Below are 15240 nucleotides of genomic sequence, written 5' to 3'. Positions count from 1 at the left end.
TGAAGAACTGTGCACAAAAGAGGAGTGGAATTTGGGAGTGATAGTATATGATGATTTTATGGTATCCAAACAGGTCGAAAAGGTGATGGTGAAAGCTAAGGTGCATATGAAGAGGTATGGCTAGTAGGGAAAAAAGAGGTATTGATGTCTTTGTATAAGACTCTGGTGAGACCTCATTTAGGATAATGTGTACAATTCTGGAGATTACACCATCAAAAAGATATAAACAGGATGGCATTGGTCCAAAGGAAAGCTACTAAAATGACCAGTGGTCTTCATCATTAGCTGTATGGGGGTAGACTCAAAGATATCAATATGTATACTTTGGAGGAAAGGCGGAAGAGGGGAGATATGATAGAGATGTTTAAATATCTACATGGCATAAATGCACATGAGGCGGGTCTCTTTCATTTGAAAGGAAACTCCGGAATGAGAGGGTACAGGATACGCTCAGGATTAAAAGGTGATACGCTCAGGAGTAATCTAAGAAAATACTTTTTTTTACTGAAAGGGTGTGATAGATGAATGGAATAGGCTCCCGGTAGATAAAAACTATGTCTGAATTCAAGAAAGAATGGGACAGGCACGTGGGATCTCTTAGGGAGAGGAGGAGATAGTGGATGCTATAGATGAGCAGACTGGATGGGCCATTTGGCCTTTATCTGCCAACATATTTCTATGTTTTTAAGTTTCTATGTTATACTGGCCATAAGATTATCCAGCCCCTTGCCATAGAGCATTTGGCCCTTGAAAGGTAGCCTGCTCAATGTAGCCTTGGAAGCAGAGTCTCCTGCCCACTGCCTAAAACAGAGCATTCTACAGGCAGATATAGAATAAGCTTAGAGCTTGCTCGTGACCCTGAACACATCATATAGAGTATCTGCCACATTATCCACCCCCAAAATTTGCAACTGATGATAAGCGTTCTCCTCCTCTGATAGTGCCTGATGCAATATAGTATGGCAGGCGTGTGCAATGAAGAAAGCTTCTGCCTCCACCTTCAGCCCCAAAGTCAAGGCCTCAAACCATCTTTTGAGGACTAAATCCACCCCACGGGTTTACGCATCCTTCAGAAACACTCTGCCTTCGATAGTCAGAGAATTTTGCTTGGTAACCTGAGCTACTAGTGAATCCATTTTAGGTGGGACAAACAGCTATTGAAAATCTAGAGCCAGGGGATACAACTTTACCACAGTCCTGGCAATCCACATGGGACTCTCCGGAGCCTCCCAATGCTCAGTTAACATAATTGTAATGTCAGGATGTGAAGGAAAAAAGGTGGTTTGAGGCTTAGAGCTACACAGAATGCTGGGCAGCAGAGGTCTGTGGGGGTTCAATCTTCAATACCCACAAAGATTCTGTGATGCCCTCCAACCAAGCTGCCGGCTTAAAAAGACAGTACACCATTAGGTCCTCTCTTTGGTCCAGGGTTGCCATAGACTCCTGACTATTAGCCCCAGCCTGAAACCCTGAATCCTCCAAAACCGAAGATTCATTTTGAGGGAGTAAAGGGATTGATTCCAATCCCCTGTCATCCCAGTCTTTCTCCAACTGAATCTCTGGTTCCTGTTGGTGAACCTTCAGAGGTGGCACTGCACTCCGAGAGGGCCCGGCCCGGCCCTTCCCCCCCTCCCCTCCCCCCGAACAATAGCTGGCAGGACCACAGAAGGTACAGAGCAACCCTGATAAGCCAAATAGGCTTCAAATAAGACCAACAAAATTGGGAGTAAAGCTTTGACCCTATGCTCTAAGGACATCTGCAGGGACTCACCTTGTCTCCTGAGCCCTGAGGCATCTACACATCTGCACTGCATCATTATCCAAGGGATCTGGAATGGATTTTTGCCCCCAATAAATGAGCCACCTGTGACTCCCCTGCCTTAGAGGGACCAGAGGGGGCTAAGCCTAGTACTTCACGTACCCCATGGCACGTGGAATACAGATGCTCCTCAGTCAGCCATTCAGTACAAATCTGGAATGAATCAAGGGTAAAACAGCATGAGGAGTTCATCTCTAATGATTGTAAACAAAATTGAGGTACAGTGGTACCTTGGTTTACGAGCATAATTTGCTCCAGAAGCATGCTCGTAAACCAAAATACTCGTATATCAAAGCGAGTTTCCCCATAGGAACTAAGGAAAACTCGCTTGATTCGTTCCCACCCATCCCCATCCCCCGAGGCCAGCAGCGCTGCTCTATCCCCCCCGAGAACCAGCATTGTTCCCCCTGAAGGGCCCCCCCTCGTGTGATCCGGCACCCTCCCCCCCCCCGGCGATCCAGCACCTCCCCCCCGCCGTGATCTGGCACCCTCCCTCCCCGCCACGATCTGAAGTCCCCCAGACCCACCCGAACAGGCTTCTTACTTTCATCTAGGCCTTGGCACCGGCATATCCTGTACACTGGTGCCGGTACCCGAAGATCGGCCTCCTCTTCTTTGCTGGGCCTTGAGCATCTGCGGAGAGAGCGTGAACTCACAGGCCTTGAGCATGCGCAGATGCTCAAGGCTCAGCAAAGAAGAGGAGGCCGATCTTTGGGCACCGGCACCAACGCACAGGACATGCCGGTGCCGAGGCCGAGATGGAAGTAAGAAGCCTGTTCGGGTGGGTCTGGGGGACTTCAGATTGCGGCGGGAGGGGGGGAGGAGGGGTGCCTAATCACGGCGGGGGGTGCCAGATTGTGTGTGTGTATGGGGGGGAGGGTGCCGGATCATGGGGGGTGCCACTCGCAAATCGAGGCAAGCTCGGTTTCCGAGGTGCCAATTTTGCAAATGTTTTACTCGACTTGCAAAACACTCGCAAACCGGTGCACTCGTAAACCGAGATACCATTGTATTTTTGAGGTAGACAGAGGCTTTTAAAATCAAATTGAGAAATCCAAGAGGGCCACTGCAGGAGAATTTTGGTGCCCAAAAATGGCCAGAGCTAAAGTTCAAACAATTCAGGAAAGGGGTTTTTGGAGGTAGGGGACCCAAATCCTAGCCCCAGAAACCTCCAAAATTGCAATTAAAGACAAACTCCCCAATGTCTCCCCCCATAGACTACAATGGACTGTATTCACATTTCAGTTGGAGCTGGGTCTGCTTCAGCTTAAACAGCAGCTGGAAGGTGGAGATTACTGCCTCAGACAAGCATATAATGATCCAAATGCTTGTTTCTTCAAGCTGCCAGTCAGATTATTAAATGAACTAAGACACCAGACTCCCACAGCTCCATACATGTAGTCGTGGGGAAAGGGTGCAGCTGACAACTAATAAAATCCTCAGGACCGATATGGGGCCACATAGCCTGTGCTCAAGCCTTGGTAATAACAAGGAGTGAGCATTACTACTAGGGGAGTGGTCCCTGAGCCTTCCAAAAGTGTCAATGCAGGCCGGCTAGGTAGGTGCCTGTAAAAAGGTTGCCCTCCCAGCTACAGACTTCTGACAGGAGAGTTTTTGTCATCTCTCAGGCAAAGCTGCCCCAGTGAAACTGGGGACCTCTGAAGCACTGATAAGCCTCAAATTCAGGATAAAAACCAAAAAATAACACACCAAAATCAGAGCAGATCAGACGGACACCTTCAACTTGCATGTAGAAGGTAAAACAGAGAAGCTGCAGCACAGCCCGATATAGAAGGTGGAGCCGAAAAGAATGTGAATGATGCCTTCTACACAATTTGCCAGTAGAGCTGAATAACCCACTGGTTCAGATCATATGCCTTTTGCACAAGAAATTTTTTATGTTGTAGTATTATTCACTGCTCACAATACAACATGGATTGTAACAGCAAATGGATTATACCAGTGGATGAAGCATGGGCATTCCTCCTAGCAATTTCATGCACCTGATAGAATAAATTGTCGTACCTATATTTTGGCATGCCAAACTGGCTTGGCTCTATTGTACTGTAATGGGTTAGATACTCCTTAATGCCATTATAGAATTGGCATTTTAAGCAAGCTTCTTTGTCTTGCCTACATTTAGACGCCACTGTATAGCAATGCCCCCACAGTGCTTTGATTTGCTACAGAAAACACTAAAAAGCCAGCATTTCAATAGTGTGCAGTTACCTGGTTTTTGACTGAGTTGGTAGAGGAATGATTTGCGTGGATCAGCATTATCTCTGAAAGTTAACTGTAGAAGTGATTCTGATTTTTTGAACTTCTGCATAAGCCACAAGCCTAGAAATATATTAAAAAAATAGTACTTCAAAAACTGAAAGTATTAGCAGTCCCTACATGTGTTGATTGAGTACTATTAACAGACTTGGGAAAGCCACTGCTTGCTCAGTAGCATGGAATGTTTGCTACTATTTGGGTTTCTGCCAGGCATTTGTGGCCTGGATTAGACACTGTAGAAACAGTGTTCTGTGGAAGTGCGCATTTTTTTCTTTTTTTTTTTAATCTTTATTCATTTTCAATTCTTCAACAAGTATACAATGTTTTAATGAATAATATACAGAATCACTTGTACATCCTAACCAATATTCTTTAAGTATTATAAAAATCCCTCCCCCTCCCCACATCAACAATGAATTCCCGCAAAACATCTACTATACCCCTTTATTATGTTTCAAATACATAAAGGTGTCTAATCATTTGAATATACAATCAATGGCCCCCAAATCTTTTTAAAATTATGCGTGCATTATTTTCAAACTAGGCTGCTTGTACTATAAAGTTGTCAGATTTGTTTTTTCACCCCAGAAAAACCTGAGAAAAACCCATGCCCTGTTTGTTTTTCCATCAGCTAATGGCTGCAAATTTTAAAATTTCCATGAGCAACAACACTATGCACGATAGCGATTTCAGGCATTTGTGCTTTATGTCTCACTCTCATCGAATCACCTCTGGGGTCAAAGGTAACACCAGCGGCTCCGATGGGGAAACAAACTCCAGCGCTTCCTATTCAGCTGTTGGAGTCCCCGACATCGTCCCGGGACGAGGAGGTACACCAGGCCCGATCGGGCTCAGCGAAAGATTTCTGCCTATATCCAAGGTCAACCCACCTCGGCCTGCAGATCCACCCACTCCAAAAGGGACCGCGAAGGTGGTAAAGGCTGGATGGCATGTCAATGAAGAAGCAGAGGAGGCAGGCAGGTCACTCCTCTGTTTCTCCCTGTGTTTAGGCATTTCAAAGACGATTCCCCACAAAAAGCAGGTTTATAAAACTTTAGCTGAAAGAAAAATATGCTGACAATGCAGGAGCCTCTTACAGCACACAACTTACTCCTTTTCCATCTTGTTTTATTCCGATGAGGGCTATTCTATAACAGTGTAGTAATATTTGGTCGCATACAGTGAAAAATCCTATGAAGGAAAATAGGCGCCTACTTTCATTTATACAATACTAGCATAATAGGTTAGACATACGATTGTTGTTAAGGTGTAAGTTGCAGGCCTAAATGTTGAGACATGCATAGCATCCTATAAGTGTGAGTCCCACCCATGCTCTGCACAGACTCCATTCATGCACTGTACAGTATATGCATATCTATCAAATACACACTATGGGCTCCTTTTACGAAGGTGCGCTAGCATTTTAATGCACGCACCGGATTAGCGCACGCTAGCCGAAAAACTACCGCCTGCTCAAGAGGAGGCTGTAGCAGCTAGCACGTGCAGCATTTTAGCGCACGCTATTCCACGCATTAAGGCCCTAACGCGCCTTCGTAAAAGGAGCCCTATGTGTAATTAAACTTTGGAAGAAGATATATGTAAATTTATAGCATAGCATTTAGGTGCAAGTTTGACATTTATGCACAGTATTCAAATTATTCACATAAATGTTAACACACACTTTATAGAATTACCCTCATGTGGACTTTTATATGGGGGGATAATTTTAAGAGGCATTTTATACTCATACAAATGGCATGCAGTTCATGAATAGTTCTTACCTGTACTAACCAAAGTGCTACTATTGTAAAGAGTTCCTAGATGTGGCCCAGAAAGAGATAGGAAGGTATGTAACTTGCTGAGGTAACATCGAAAGCGAGGTCGAGTCAGCACAGATCTAATGATGATATTACCAAGTGAATGGCCAATAAAACTAAAATAAAACAGAATTAATCTTTTAAAAACCTTCTTTGGGAACAGTCAATTAGTTAGGTCTCTTTTTTTTAGTAAGATCTATTCTGATTTACAAGTACATAGTGAAGTCAAAACTACACTCCTCCCTTAATATTCGTGGGGGTTTGGGCCGAGCCAGCCCGTGAATATTGAAAATTCGCGAATAACTTTTGGGCTGACTCTGACCCACCAGCCTCCCTCCCGGCATCCCGAACCTTACCTGGTGGTCTAGCAGTCTTTCGGTGCAGGAGCAATCTTCCTACGCTCCTGCCCCATGCAGATCACTCATCCAAAATGGCTGCCATGAGTTCCCGTAGTCTCTCGAGAGGTCTGGGAGGCAGGTGGGGGTGATTCCGGTTTTAGGAAATCGCAAATAATTGAAATCGCGAGTCCTAAAACCGCGAATCGGGAGGGGGAAGTGAATGTCTGCCTTTTTTTTTTTATAGCAGTGATGGGTGAGGAGAGGAGGAATGTGACCAAATGCTATGATACCACAAGAATACTTCTAGGGTTCTGTATTGCAATAAAGCAGCCACATCAGAGAGAAACAGCTACATACAGTATACTGTGTCATTCTAGGGCACAAGTGGAAAATCATAGTCCCTGGGGACCATAACCCAGACAGATTTTCAAGATTTTCACTATGATAGCGAAGTTACTTACCTATAGCAGGTGTTATCTGAGGACAGATATTCTCACGTGTGGGTGACATCATCCAAGGAGCCTGGTATTTTTAACTGCTTGTACTATGCATGCGCCAAGTGCCTTCCCACCTGTTGCTGTCTCGTGGGACCATCAGTTCAGTTACAAAGCCAAGAAGCCAAACAGGGGAGGTGGATGGGTTATGAGAATATCTGCCTGCTGTCCACGGATAACACCTGCTCCAGGTAAGTATCTTTGCTTTATCCAAAGACAAACAGGCAGCATATTCTCACATGTGGGACTCCCTACTTGCCAGGCTCATACCTCTGAGAAGAGGGTTATTAATAATTTCCATGAGCCTGGCGAAATCAAAAGGATTGAAGAGAAGTTGGATTCTAAGTAGAAAATAAATTTTGTAAAACTGTTTGGCCAAACCTACTATCCCTTCTGAAATGACTGTCCAGGTATGGGGATGTGAAAGAATGAATGTGGGATTGAAGGATTGAATTGAGGACCAGGTGGCAACTTTACAGATGTCCTCAATGGGAGTGGAACATAAAACCTAAAAACATAAGAATTGCCATACTGGGACAGACCGAAGGCCCATTAAGCCCAGTATTCTGTTTCCAACAGTGGCCAACCCAAGTCCCAAGCACCTAGCTAGATCCCAACAGATTCTATGCTGCTTATCTTAGGAATAAGAAGTGGATTTCCCCAAGCCATCTCAATAATAACCTATTGACTTCTCTTTTAGGAAATAATACAAACCCTTTTAAAACCCTTCTAACTGATTTCACCATTGTGGAAATTAAGAACCATAAAAAAATATTTTGATCCTTTATCGTTCAGACTACTGGTGCAGGCATTAGTTTTATTTATTTAGACTATTGTAACATCATTTATTTAGGAGCACCCCAAAAAAGTCTAAGGAAATTAAGGATAATTCAGAATACAGCTGTTCGATTGATTTTTGGTTTAAAAAAGAACAACCATATTATCATTTACTTCATTGACTGCCTTTGGATGCAAAAGTATTATTCAAATTTTCCTTTATTACATTACATTAGTGATTTCTATTCCGCCAAGGCGAATTACAAAAGAAGTTATCTGGCCATTTCCAGAGGAAGAGAAGAGCGGTTGCTTCAGAGAATTGGGATGAGTCTTGTGGTGCTAGTTTGTCTTCAAGGCCTTCTTGAATAGCATGGTTTTTATTTTTTTTCTGAACGATTTGTAGTCTGGGGTCATTATCAGTAAATTGGAGAAGTATCTGTATCTGCTTTAAGCTGATATTGGGATTGTCTCCAGCTTACCTTTTTCCTCATTTTGTGTTGCATAGACCATCAAGAGAAACTAGAAACTTCTACTTACTTGCTTATCCAAAAATTAATGGGTGTAGATATAAGACCTTCTTAGATAGGACCCTAGCATTTCAAGCTGGTAGGCAACAATCTTGGTTAGGTAAGTGCATTCAGCAACCTATGTTATCCTATTGCAGTTTTCGGAAAGACCACTTTGTTCGATAAGTTTATTACTTAGTTAGTTTTATTAATGAAATTCTATTTTACAAATATTTGTATTTTTTACTGTATTATTATATTTCGCTGATTGTCCAGATCTTTTTAGTGTAAACTGCCTAGAACCTTTGGTTATGGTGGTATAAAAGAATGAAGTTATTATTATTATTATAATTCTCTGGCGATGAATTCCAGAGTTTAATTGCACGTTGTGTGAAGAAATATTTTTTCCTGTTTGTTTTAAATCTACTACTTAGTAGCTTTATCACATGCCCCTAGTCCTAGTATTTTTGGAAAGAGTGAACAAGTGATTCACATCTACCCTTACTAGTCCACTCATTATTTTATAGACCTCTATCATATCAGTCCTGAGCCATCTCTTCTCCAAGCTGTAGAGCCCTAGCTGCTTTAGCCTTTCCTCATAGGAAGTTGTCCCATCCCTTTTATCATTTTTGTCACCCTTTTCTGTACCTTTTCTAATTCTGCTGTATCTTTTTGAGATATGGCAATCAGAACTGCACACAGTATTCAAGGTGTGGCTGTACCATAGAGCACAGTTCTTCAACCGCCGGTCCGCGGACTGGTGCCGGTCCGATGAAAATTCCTGCCGGTCTGCACAGGACCGGCGAGATTAACTTCTTCAATTTCCTGCCGGTCCGCGCAGGACCGGCAAGATCGAGGAGCGCAGGGCCGGAGATAGAATGGGGAGCCTCTGACTGTGCTTTCTTCCCTCCCAGCGGCTCTCCTTACAAGTGCAGCGATTCAGGAAGGAAGCCTTGGAGCTTTTGCTGAGTCGGGCCACCTCTGATGATGCAACTTCTGCTTTCCTCAGAGGCGGTGCGACCCAACAAAGGACCCGAGGCTGCCTTATTGAATTGCAGCGCTGGCAAGTAAGGAGAGTTGCTGGGAGGGGAGAAAGCTGCTGGCATGGTGAAAAAAAAAAAAAAAAAGGAACAGCTGCTACTGGACCTGGAGAGGGAGAAAGAGATGCTGCTGGGAAGGGGGAGGGAAAGGAGTCTGGGAAGCTGCTGGGCAAGGGGGAAAAAGGGACAGCTGCTACTGGACCTGGAGAGGGAGAAGGAGAGATGCTGCTGGGAGGGGGGAGGGAAAGGAGTCTGGGAAGCTGCTGGGCAAGGGGGGAAAAGGGACAGCTGCTACCGGACCTGGAGGGAGGGAGGAGAGATGCTGCTGGGAGGGGAGGAGGGAAAGGAAAAGGAAGAGAGTTACTGCTGGACAGGGGGAGGAGGGAAGGGAGAAGAAAAAATGAACGAAACAGCTTGCAGGGAGATTAGAGGAGGGGAAGGGGAGAGATAGGAATGAGATGGGAAGGGAGGGTCAGCAGAGAAATTGAGAGGGACAAAGATGCTAGATCTGGTGTAGGAGAGATAAAAATGAAGAGAGCAGTGAAGCTGGAGTGAATCGTGTAAAAAGGAGAGAGGGGCATAGGCTGGATGGAAAGGGGAGAGGGGCATAGAAAGAAGACAAATACCATATGGAAGGGGGAGAGGTCAGACAGTAGATGGACGGGGCAGATGCTGGATTGAAGAGACAGAGAGGGCAGACGCTGGAAGGAAGAGAGTGAAAAGAAGATGAAAGCAGAAACCAGAGACAACAAAAGGTAGAAACAAATAATTTTATTTCTATTTTGTGATTAGAATATATCAGATTTGAAATATATATCCTGCTAGAGACATAACTGGGGACTGCAGTATTCTGTTAGCATGATATTTCTATGAACTTGGCTTGTTCAGTTTTCTTGATAGTAGAGGGGATATATGTGAAGGGGAGGGGAGACAGGGGTTTTGTTGGTCCGTGCTCTGTATATTTGTATTTATAAAATCACAATTGTTCAGAATATTGTTTCTTTTTATACTTTAATAAAATGCGTTCAATATAAAATCATAATTGCGGCTTGTGCAGATGGGATCAGATGGTTTGCGGGGACCGAGCTCGCGGAAATGGAGCGTAAACGGGGTTTTTAAATTTTAGTCCTATTAGTTTGCCGGTCCACAAAATAATTCTTTTATTTCTGCCGGTCCACGGGTGTAAAAAGGTTGAAGAACACTGCCATAGAGCAATACAAAGGCATTATAACATTTTCATTTTTGTTTTCCATTCCTTTCCTAATTCCTAACATTCTATTTACTTTCTTGCAGCTGCTGTACATTGAGCTGAGGGTTTCAACATATCCTCAACAATGAAACCTAGATCCTTTTCCTGGGCAGTAACTCCTAACACAGAACCCAGCAATCACATAGTTATAGTTCGGGTTCCTCTTTCCCACATGCATCACTTTGTACTTGCTCACATTAAATGTCATCTGTCATTTTGATGCCCAGTCTTCCAGTCTCACAAAGTCCTCTTGCAGTTCTTCATAATTCTCTTACGATTTAACAACTTTGAACTTTGTGTCATCAGCAAATTTAATTATCTCACTAGTTATTCCTGAGATAGATAACCTGGACATACTGGCCTCACTTGTGTATGCTGGACACTACAGACTTTTTTAACATATATTTTCCCATAGCCTAACAGCTTGCTTTTACAAGCTAACCAGATGGTTGCTGTCTGTAAACACATGTATCCTTTGAAATGCTAACCCAGCTGGTCTTTGCTGCAAATTTCCTGTCTCCATTCCCTGGTGGGAGGATACTTCTCCAAGGTTCTGCTGAGCTGTTATCAGTGCTATATGACTTCACATATGCAAGACACCCTGAAAAGCCATAAAACATTTATAACAAGGAACAATCCCTACAGGATGACGGGGGAGTAGAGATATGAAGAAGCCTTGTACCAAGACAGAAGCTATTGGAACCACACACAGCTGGGGTGCTAAAAGGTCACCCTTGCCAACTTTCTGCATAAGACTATCTACATCCTGAAGATGTATAGCATTGTAAAACCACAAATTAACATCTGCAAGGTGATAAGGATCTCAGAGCTGGAGGAAGAAAGTTCATGATGAATTCTCTGTTTCTGCTCGGGCCCCCCTCTTGGGGGGGGGGAGAAGTGAGAGAGGCGTGGACTGGGGGAGGAATAGTTAGGTATACATTTTTGTATCAATAGGGAAGTACATAACCAGAGTTCGGGTGTGCTTTTTGGAACAAAGGAAGAATTTCTCTGTATAAAAAAACATGCATCACAGGTAGAGCCAGAGAGATTCACTTGCTTATGTCAGCGGGGAAGTGCTAGCCCCCTGCTAGGCATATCAGTGTAAGTTCTACTCTCCATTGCATATTCTGAACTGACAATATATTTCTTTCTATGCCTTTGCTGCTGTAATTTTGTAAGTATACTAACAATAAAAATATTGTCTGTTTTGGAAAATACAATGCCGTCTCGTAGTCATTCCAATGAGGTAAAATAAGAGGCATTACTTCAGTGGTGACCCCGACGTGATCACGCGTGAGTTTCACGTGCTTGCGTGATTAACAGATTTTATTTTTCAGGTGGTCCGGTGAACTCCAAAGAGAAACACGTTCAGGGTCGTATGACAGTGCCTTGGTGCTGGACGGAAGGTGCTCCTGTGTGAGGGGGGTTTGGGGGGGGGGGGGCAGTTGTGGCACAAACTGGGGGGGCCACATCGTGGTCCACCCTTTGTGCCGTAATTGGACACCAAAACTCCATAAAATATATATTTCTAGTCACAGAGACCGTACGGAAATAATACTGTACAAACTGTAAGTACAACCTTTCATTTTAATTTTTATATATTAGACATCAGGTTAGTAATAGGGAAAGACAGTAGACATTGTTGTACGTTTGTATATATACTGTATATATATTAGGGTGGGGGTTGAGTTAAGATTTGGATTGAGTTTTTCTGTGAGCACCCTGTTATTATGTGTGTATGACACGTGCCAGGGGCACGAAGTGAGATGGAGTCCTTATTTGCGTTTCCATTGTCCTGCGAAGGGCGTGGCCAGAGACGGACAAAGCAAAATATTTCTGTTGAATGTGGGGTAGCTCAAGGGGACAGAATGGGGAGTAAAGCAGAAGTGAGAGACCTCCCCAGATAGCAATCCTCTGGAAAAGCCCCTTAAGAGGACCTGCGAAAGGCGTGGCCAGAGACGGATGAAACAAAATATTTCTGTTGAATGCGGGTTAGCTCAAGGAGACAGAATGGGGAGTAAAGCAGAAGTGAGAGACCTCCCCAGACAGCAATCCTCTGGAAAAGCCCCAAGAGGACCTCTCAAACACCCTATTCTTTCTCCTTAATCGTACAAACTCTCACACTAAATCACAGATAGCCACCCTCTCAGATACCCTAATCTCTTAATCTCTCAGACACCCTTATCTCACAAACTATCAGACACCCTTATCTCACAAACTCTCAGACACCTTATTCTTTCAAACTCTAAATTTTCCAATTCTCTAACTTTTCTAATTCTCTATCTTACTGACAGGCAGACCTAGCTTACAACTTAGATATTGTAACAAACAAAAACAGACTGACTCAGTAATTAGCACTACCAAAGAGAGGGACCCGCTATACAAAAACTCAGCTCAGAGAAATGAAACTCTGAAGAGGGAGGGGTAACCCCCTCTTGGGAAAGAGTTTATCTTCCAATCATTGCTTGATTGATGTTTAAAGCGAGTCCAACTCGATGGTGTGAAAAAGGTTATTCAATTGTGTATGAATGTCTTAATTGAAATACTGTATATATTCAGTTCACAAATCTTTTGCATTCAGGTTGACACTAAAATTTCTACATGCACTTAACTCGGTTGTGAAAGAAAATTCATCAGGGTCCCGACGCGGCCCCGTTTCGGTGTCTACTTCAGGAGACCCCGCACACTGTACTTTGAGATTCACTAAGAAGTAACAACCGTGAAAAGTTCAAAAAAGATCTGAAATGCAAAAATACATGTCAAATGAGCAATAGACACAGGCAAAGAAACTCAAAAAGCCTACTATCTATGCAAAAATTTAATAAGGCTTATAGCTGACAATAGCAGACAGGAGCAACATAAAGTACATACCAGTCAAAATGATGAAAAAATTTTTGTGCAACGGAGAACGCCGGCACCCGCTCCGATATTTAAACCGGAGGGGGGAGGGAAACCGGACGTGACACAACGTGATGACATCATTGCAAATACTGACAAGAGCAAAAACTACAGGATTACACTACAGAAGCCAGACATGATCAAAGGAAAGCTACCCACTCGATCTCATTGTTAAGGCCATATGGGTGGAGAGAGTTGAGATCAAAGATCCATTTCTGCTCCTTTCTCCACAACATACGAGCTGTATCACCACCCCTAGTATTACAGAGTAAATCCAATACTGTAAATTGTAAATCAGTAACAGCATGATTCTTGTTTTGCCAATGCTGGACAAGGGGGGTTTCCTGCACAGCAGTGCGTATGCGACTCATATGTTCTCCAATGCGGAGCTTCAAGCTGCGGGTAGTGCTTCCCACATACAACAGCTGACACGGACAAGAAATAGCATAGACTACATGATGAGAGTAGTTCATCATGCAGTTGGTCACATGCTGAGAGTACTTCAATCGGGAGGGTAATGGCATTTGTTGAATGGTGGCACTAAACTGACAAACTTTGCAGTGCCCACATGGGGAATGCTGACCCCTCAAAGACTTAGAAACCACATGACTTGAAAACTGAGAGTGAGTTAATTGTTATCTCAAATTGAAAGATTTTGAAAAAGCAAATCTGGGAACCTCTTGAAAAACTTCATGGTACTGCATGATAGGCCAGTGACGTTTGATGATTTTCTTGATTTGAAAAGCGTGAATAAAATAAGGCAGCACACAAACCAACGGGCAGGCATCAGATTTGGAATGAGCTTACAGCAACAGAGACCGGTTGGCATATAAACCACGTTTATAAGCTTTCTTGAGAACAGAGGGCGGATAACCCTTCACTAAAAATCTTTGCTTGACTTCATCCGCTCTGTATACATATTCCTCCACTGTGGAACAAAGTCTTCTGAGATGTAAAAATTGTCCAGTGGGTATATTATTCCTTAGATGTCTCGGGTGGAAGCTGTCATACTGTAACAAGTTATTCCTATCTGTTGGTTTGCGGTAAATGGATGTTTGAAACTGACCATTTTGCAATGTGATATTAATGTCCAAAAAAGAGACCCGGTGAGAGTCCATGGTCATTGTGAACTGTAAATTAGAGTCACATTTATTAAGCCAGTCAAAAAAACATCCCAGCTCTTCTGAAGTACCAATCCATACTGCCAATACGTCATCAATATATCTCTTCCAAAAGAGAAAGAATTGCCAAAACTCAGAAGGATATAAAAATTTTTCTTCAAACTGAGATACGTAAAGGCAGCTATGGAAGGGGCCATCTTGGACCCCATGGCAGTGCCTTTAATCTGTATGTTAAAATCTAAATCAAATTGGAAATAATTCATACTGAGCGCTACCCTGGCCAAATCAAGCAGAAACTGTATCCTAGTGTCTAACATATCCTGAGCTTGTAGTTCAATTTTAATAATCTCAATAGCTTCTTCTTGTGGAATATTGGTGTATAATGCTGAGATATCAAAAGTCAGTAGTATAGCATTTGCTGGTATGTCACAAAGAGAGGCTAAAAATTGAATCATACTGGTGGAGTCTAAGACGTAGGAGGGGGCCAGAGGAACCCTATCTTTGAGATACAAATCTAAAAAAGCAGATAAAGGTTCCAACAGTGATCCAATTCCAGAAACTATTGGTCTACCCGGAGGGTTAATTAAAGATTTATGAATCTTTGGGATAAAATAGATGACTGGAATGCATGGATGTTTACAACTCAAAAACCTGAATTCCTTGTCAGTAATAACCCTGGTTTCAAGCGCTTGCACCAATAAATGTGAAATAACATCTTGTATGGATTGTGTAGGATCATTCTGCAAAAGTTTATAATAAGTGGGATCACTAAGTTGACGTGCCTCACTCACATATGAATCTGTGTCAAAAGAGAGACATCAGTCCTAAATAAGGGTCTCTCTTTTGTCCCTACTAGTCGTTATGGGGCTTTTGACACTAGAGTGGCTGTGTTTAAGTTTATAAG

At 43.2% G+C, this 15240-nt stretch overlaps 1 protein-coding gene across 10 annotated transcripts in view; it reads right to left on the bottom strand.

Annotated features, from left to right (window-relative positions):
• FAM135B (family with sequence similarity 135 member B) overlaps positions 1–15240 on the bottom strand; it is a 412048-nt gene that overhangs the window by 27107 nt on the left and 369701 nt on the right. For all 10 annotated transcript variants that reach the window (XM_033934533.1, XM_033934537.1, XM_033934535.1 and 7 more), the window contains 2 exons: positions 5878–6029; positions 4049–4159 (listed from right to left, as the gene is read on the bottom strand). In XM_033934533.1, the coding sequence (XP_033790424.1) occupies positions 4049–4159; positions 5878–6029 (263 nt within the window). The remainder of the gene's footprint in view (positions 1–4048; positions 4160–5877; positions 6030–15240) is intronic.

This window comes from Geotrypetes seraphini, chromosome 2 (genome assembly GCF_902459505.1).
Source record: "Geotrypetes seraphini chromosome 2, aGeoSer1.1, whole genome shotgun sequence".
Classification (NCBI taxonomy): domain Eukaryota; kingdom Metazoa; phylum Chordata; class Amphibia; order Gymnophiona; family Dermophiidae; genus Geotrypetes; species Geotrypetes seraphini.
This window is presented reverse-complemented; position numbering and strand designations above follow the sequence as displayed.